Below are 5508 nucleotides of genomic sequence, written 5' to 3' on the forward strand. Positions count from 1 at the left end.
TAGGGAAGCTGCTCTTGGGTGGAGTCCTTGCCTTTGGTCTAGGCTTTTCTGAGTTCCTCTTGGTTTCCAGAACATCTAGCCTCACCCTTTCCATTGCTGGCATTTTTAAGGTAAGGCATGGTTCCTGCGCTAACACTAGAAGGCAAATACTGCATCATCCTCAATGGGCCTCTGTGCTGGGAACTTCCTCAGAGCCTTAGAAATCGCCTCCTGTTGTTTTCGTTCGCCCTGCACAGGTTCTCGATGCTTTGCCTCGTGGTCCCTGCAGTGAAGTCCCTTGGTTCCCGAGAGCAAGGGGCAGAGACCAGTGGCAGCTCTGTATCATTAGGATGCAAAGTTTGGCGGGGTCTGGGATAGACTAAAACACGTGGGGCTCACAAGCAATGGATGGTGCAGGAGGGAGGAGGGGTGAGGGGGGCGTGCTCTTGTGTCAGACCTGGATATGAGTGAACCGCTGGTTTGAGCTGTCTCTTTAACTGAGTTTGGCACATTCTTTCCTCCTTTGAGGGATTCAGCACGCCTGCTTTTGAGCTGAATGGTGACCTGTGGCGTTTGATCTGGAAGCTGCAGGATTCCCACATAGCCAAGCTGCACAGTCAGAGGACTTAAATCCCACATCCCAGTTTAACTGGTGGTTGTGTTTCTGGACACTGTTTTTAGAATGCCTGGCATCTCGATCTGGGCTTGCAAAACCTCTGCATACCTTCTCAGGTCCTGCCCTGCCACTTGTTTTTTGTTTCCACAGGAAATCTGCATTCTGCTCCTTGCCACACGCTTGCTGGGAGACCGCCTGAGTCTCTTGAACTGGCTGGGCTTTGCTGTCTGTCTGTCAGGAATCTCCCTTCATGTCATTCTCAAAGCCATGAGCTCCAGAGGTGATTCTGTTTTAAATCCCTTTCTGTTTCTCTATGGCCATTCTCGTAGCTTTGCTAGGAGCTGTGTCTGCTTCCAGCTCCTCGCCAGCGCCAGGTCTGGTGGGTGCTCTGGCGTTTGTCACTAAATGGGCTGTCTGCACGCAGGTGAAAACGCAGTGAAGCTGCACAAAGAGCCCAGCTCGGACCCTGACCTGGAGCTGCTGCTGCGCCACGCTGAGCGTGGTGAGGAGGAGGAGGAGGATGCTGAGCCCCACAGCAGCACTGACTGAACACGAAGCACAAAGCCCCCTGCTCCGCTCTGACCAAACTGCAGCCTGGAGAAGGGTCTGGGTCTCGGTGGCCGCGCAGAGGAGAGCCCTGTGGTTCTGCTGCGCAGGAAACGGCAACGTTCCTTTGGCAGGGAGCGAGCTGGGAGGACGAGCCCTGGCTCAGTGGAGGCAGAACGGCGCAGTGACACTGGGAAACGTGCAGAGAGCACATCAGGGAGTCCTGCAGGCTGTGTGTTGACAGATGTGAGCTGTAGAAGGAGCGTGGACAGGTCTGGATTGCAGGCTGAGTGGTTCAGGGATGGTTTTAGTGGTGTTTACGCTTTGGCTTCAAAAGAGAAGGCAGATACACGTTCCCATGCTTGCTTTAAGGTTCTGCTCAGCAGAAACTCCCATCTTGGTGGGAGCAGATGGCAATTCATAAACCATAGACTTGTTCCGTGGGAAGGAGCCTGCGCGTCTGGTGACCACCGTGTTCTGTGAGCGTGGTCAGGAGAGGATCGAACGGTGCCATTTGGGACCAATCAAACATAGCCAAATGATGGAGGAAGGACAGGGGTGCATGAGTACTTCTGACCCTACAGGCCAAGGGGAGAGCGAGCAATATCACAGGAGATCTGGCTTGAGCAATAAACGTATCACAAATTATGTGGGTATTTGAGGGGGGGATTTTTGTGGGTGTTTTTTTAAATAAACTGTTTTTCTGATTCCCTTTTGTCTGTGTATTATGCACCTGTGCTTCATCAAGCAGAGGTCATTTGTCTTTTGAACGCCTTTCCTTTTAGACCCACGCTGACCTTGCCGCTGCATGCTCAATTTGTTTTATGACCAGGCAGACAAAATCCTCGCCCGTGAATAGGATCCTTGATCCCTGAGACTAGGGGGATCTTCCTGTACCCAGTCGTACTGAGAGCCTACTGACCTGTCTGCCTTCATGTGTGAGCCAGGCTCCACGTCCTAATACGACTGTTAGCGTTGTGGCTGTTTGTAGGAATCTCCTCTCTTGGCCCCGTTGGGTTGGATCGGTGTGGCAGCCTTGTCCAGGAAAGGGGAGTGGAGCAGGACTTCAGACGTGTCTTTTCCCTTTCTGCTAGGCCACAAGAGGCGTTGGGCAGGCGGCTGGTTTTGCATGGCAGAATTTTTGCTGCCTTGAAAGTTTTGTTCGATTCTAGCTTGTGGAAGTTTTGGAGAGGAAATAACGAGAGAGAGCTTCCCAAAGGGGTGAAGTGAGATCTTTGTGCTGGGAGGAGCTGGGTGTTAAAGCGAACTTCTTGTATTCTGTTTGAGAACCTGAACCATTTTGACTGGAGTGTTCCTCTGTTGATCTTGCTTCATAACTTTCAAATATGAAGTCTTTCTGATTGCTTCAATCAAGAGCGTGTCCTGCAAAAGCTGTTTCTGACGAAGAAAACGCTGTTGCTGATGCTCATCCTCGGTGCCGTTGTGACAGAGCTGGTGGCGGGGAGCAGACAGCAGGCGGTGCCGCTCCCCCGCTGAAGCGGCTGCAGCAGCAGGGGAGGTGCCTGGAGCAGGAGGGGCCGGGTCTGCCCGGCAGCGGGGACTTGCGATGGCTCCAGCAGGATTCGCCCCATCTGTCCCCTCACGGGTGTAAGCCCCGAGCACCAGATCCTCTGTGCATCGCGGGGGCAGCGATGCTTTCTGCGCCTGATCTGTGTTCAGCAACACCGCGGCCGCTCTCTGCGTTTCGGTTTCGGCTCCTAGAGCTGAGCATCAGGCGTCCTTCACCGCGCAGCTCAGGCTGGAGGTCAGGTGCCCATAAACCCAAGGTAAAGGCGCCTTTGTTCACAGGCCAGGGTTTGTACCACATACAGTGCTTGGAGATGAGATGCGATTGTGCCAGGGCAAGCACTTGTGAACTGCAGAGCCCAGGAGTCTGTGGCTTAATTTCGGTTGTCTCATTTCCTCTTTAAGACAGAGTGGATGCCCTAGAGCCTAGCACCTACACTTAGCCTGTCTGATCTAGACACAGCTTTTTGGTGCACATACCACGTTCACTCCAGTGAAGTATGCTCAGAGCAGCTTTTGGGACAAGCGGTTCATTTTGCACCCTTCCGTGGAAAGTTGCCGGCTGCTTGCTGCCAGTGAGGCTAGGTGAACGTGCAGTACAATTTTGTTATTTTCAAAAGTAAAGATAGGAGAAGCCTGGAAATAAGAACATGAAATGCCTACTGCTTCGTGGTTTTGCCACAGCACGTGGTGCAGGTGGTCGGTCCTGTCTGACCTCATCCATCTGTCTTGGGAAGAATCCTGCTCCAGTTCCTTCTGCTATCCAGGAGTTTCAGAGGTCCAGCGCAGAAGTTTGCATTTAAAAGCAGTGTGGTGTTGGGTACCAGCGTCACTGCTGCAGCTGCCTGACTGGGGTTACCAAACCATAGCCGTGAGCAGCTCTGCTAAGGCTCTTCATCTTCCTGCCCTTAGCTGACCAAAGGGGGTTTTGCACTCTGAACTGTTGATGAGTGCTCGGTGTTGCCTGGGAAACGTAGAAGGAAAACACAGCATCCTATTGTCTGTGGGTTTCTCTTGCTTCTGCAACAGCTGCTGGTGAGAGCCCAAACCTTACAGGGGAGGGAGCACGGTGCCTGCATTTCCCACTCCCCCTGTGCCAGCGTTGCTGTTCCTGGTCCAAAATCTGCCTGCTCTGCTCTTGTTCACCTGCACCCAGGGTGTCTGCTCTGCTTCGTCCCTCACCTGTTCTGGGCTGCAGCAGTGCTTGCTCTCGGCAATAAACGTTGTAGAAAAAAGCATAAGCACTGCCTGTGTGGAGAGCTGTGGGAGGGCCCATTTGGATTTGCCACAAAGCTGACCGGGATCTCTTCCTTTTGAAGAGCCTGGTGCTCTCCTGAGTGCCCTTCCTGAGACCCTGATCCCCCAAGAGCCTGGGAAGCCCTGGAGCTCTCAGCAAACCCAGACTGCTTGCTGTGAGCTGGACCGGACTCTGCGGGCTCCTGTCAGCAGGTTCAGTGTAGGAGGCCGGGGAGGAAAGTAAAAAGGCTTTGGCTGGGACCATGCAGGAAATGGCAAGAAGGAAGGGTAGAAGCTTTGTGGCTCTGAAAATGGCAGTGTTCCTCTCTAGGAAATTCCTGGGTCACGGTGTGGGGCTCCTTTCTGTCCTCGCAGTCCCCAGCTGCCCTCCCCAGAAGCCTTGGGCTGAGGGGATGGGTCCGAGCTCAGAGGTCACTGCCCACCTCCTAGGGCCAGTCCTGGAATGGGTCTGCAAAGAGAGATGGTGTCCTCATCCTCAGAAATGGCAGAAGTTGTAGTCCTGCCTCCAAGAGGAGTCGCCCGGCAGCCGGACGCGTCTCACTGGGGGCTGCTGGGGAACAGCAGGGGTGGTGGGCAAATCAGGAGGGTGGGGGTCTCCGCTGGTGCAGCAGTGCTGGAGAAGCAGCACGGCTCCTCTGTTGAGCACTGTCCGTCTCACTTGAACGGGCACTAACATTTACTGAAAGGAAGAAAGAACCCCTGCCCACCCTCTTTCATACAAGGGAAAAACCCCACTGTGCACTGAAATTGCCAAAAACATAAAAAGAGGCAAGGATGAAGGACTTGAAGGAGGAGACGGGCGTGCTGCAGCAGTGGCACAAAGGAAATCAGAAGGGACAGTCTCGCAGTGAGAGCAGTGAAGTGGGGGCCCTGGGCACGATGAGGTTGGGTTGAAGCCGAAACGGGGTGGGAGTGTGAGCAGGGAGTACCAGTGGGGTCCCGCTTGCCTCTGGAAATAACCCTGGGTGGCTCTGCTGTTCTTTGTCCTTGAACAGAGTCTTGTTGCTGATAAAGCTGCTTCAGACTGGGATCGATGCAGTGGGCTCAGGGTTGGCATCATGGGGTGAACCTGGCCCTGTGTGCAGGCACGGCGCTGCGAGGTCTCCTGCTTCTGAGAGTCCCCTGGCCGTGGCAGCACGGCTTCCTGAGGGGTGATGAGGCTCTGTGGTCGTGCAGGCCGTTGTGTGATGAGCCCCGAGTCAGGGCCGCTTTAGGGGGTGGCAGAAGTGGTTCTCCGTGCAGTCTGTGTGGCGCAGTTTGGGTCTGACCCTGCTCAGCCGTGAGCGTGGGGCTGTGTGTGCACAGCAGCGCAGACACCAGCCCCTTTGGGCACAGCACACACACGCGTGTTCACGCGTGCAAGGCCTCCCCTGCCTGCGCGGCCTGCAGGAAGCAGAGGGCCGCGGTTGCATATTGATGGTGTTTGAACTAATTAAGCAGCGGAAGCAAAGCTGAATGAATTTCAGAGCTGCACTCCTGTGAGCTCTGCTCTCGCCTGTAAGACCAGGTGTTTGCATGTGGGCAATTCCACCCCCTACCCATTCCCCTGGGAGACCTCTTCGTTTGGAGAACAGATGTGTGGC

At 54.5% G+C, this 5508-nt stretch overlaps 1 protein-coding gene across 1 annotated transcript in view; it reads left to right on the forward strand.

Annotated features, from left to right (window-relative positions):
* Nucleotides 1-1117, forward strand: part of SLC35C2 (solute carrier family 35 (GDP-fucose transporter), member C2) — a gene marked incomplete at its 3' end in the record, with an annotated part of 2569 nt that extends 1452 nt beyond the window's left edge. The window contains 3 exon segments of the mRNA XM_010184413.1: nucleotides 1-110; nucleotides 746-875; nucleotides 1020-1117. The exon segment at nucleotides 1-110 is cut by the window's left edge and continues 28 nt beyond it. Coding sequence (XP_010182715.1) covers nucleotides 1-110; nucleotides 746-875; nucleotides 1020-1117 — 338 coding nt within the window.
* Nucleotides 1118-5508: the final 4391 nt, after the last annotated feature.

Source organism: Mesitornis unicolor, unplaced genomic scaffold (assembly GCF_000695765.1).
Source record: "Mesitornis unicolor isolate BGI_N332 unplaced genomic scaffold, ASM69576v1 scaffold44185, whole genome shotgun sequence".
NCBI classification, from domain to species: Eukaryota; Metazoa; Chordata; class Aves; order Mesitornithiformes; family Mesitornithidae; genus Mesitornis; species Mesitornis unicolor.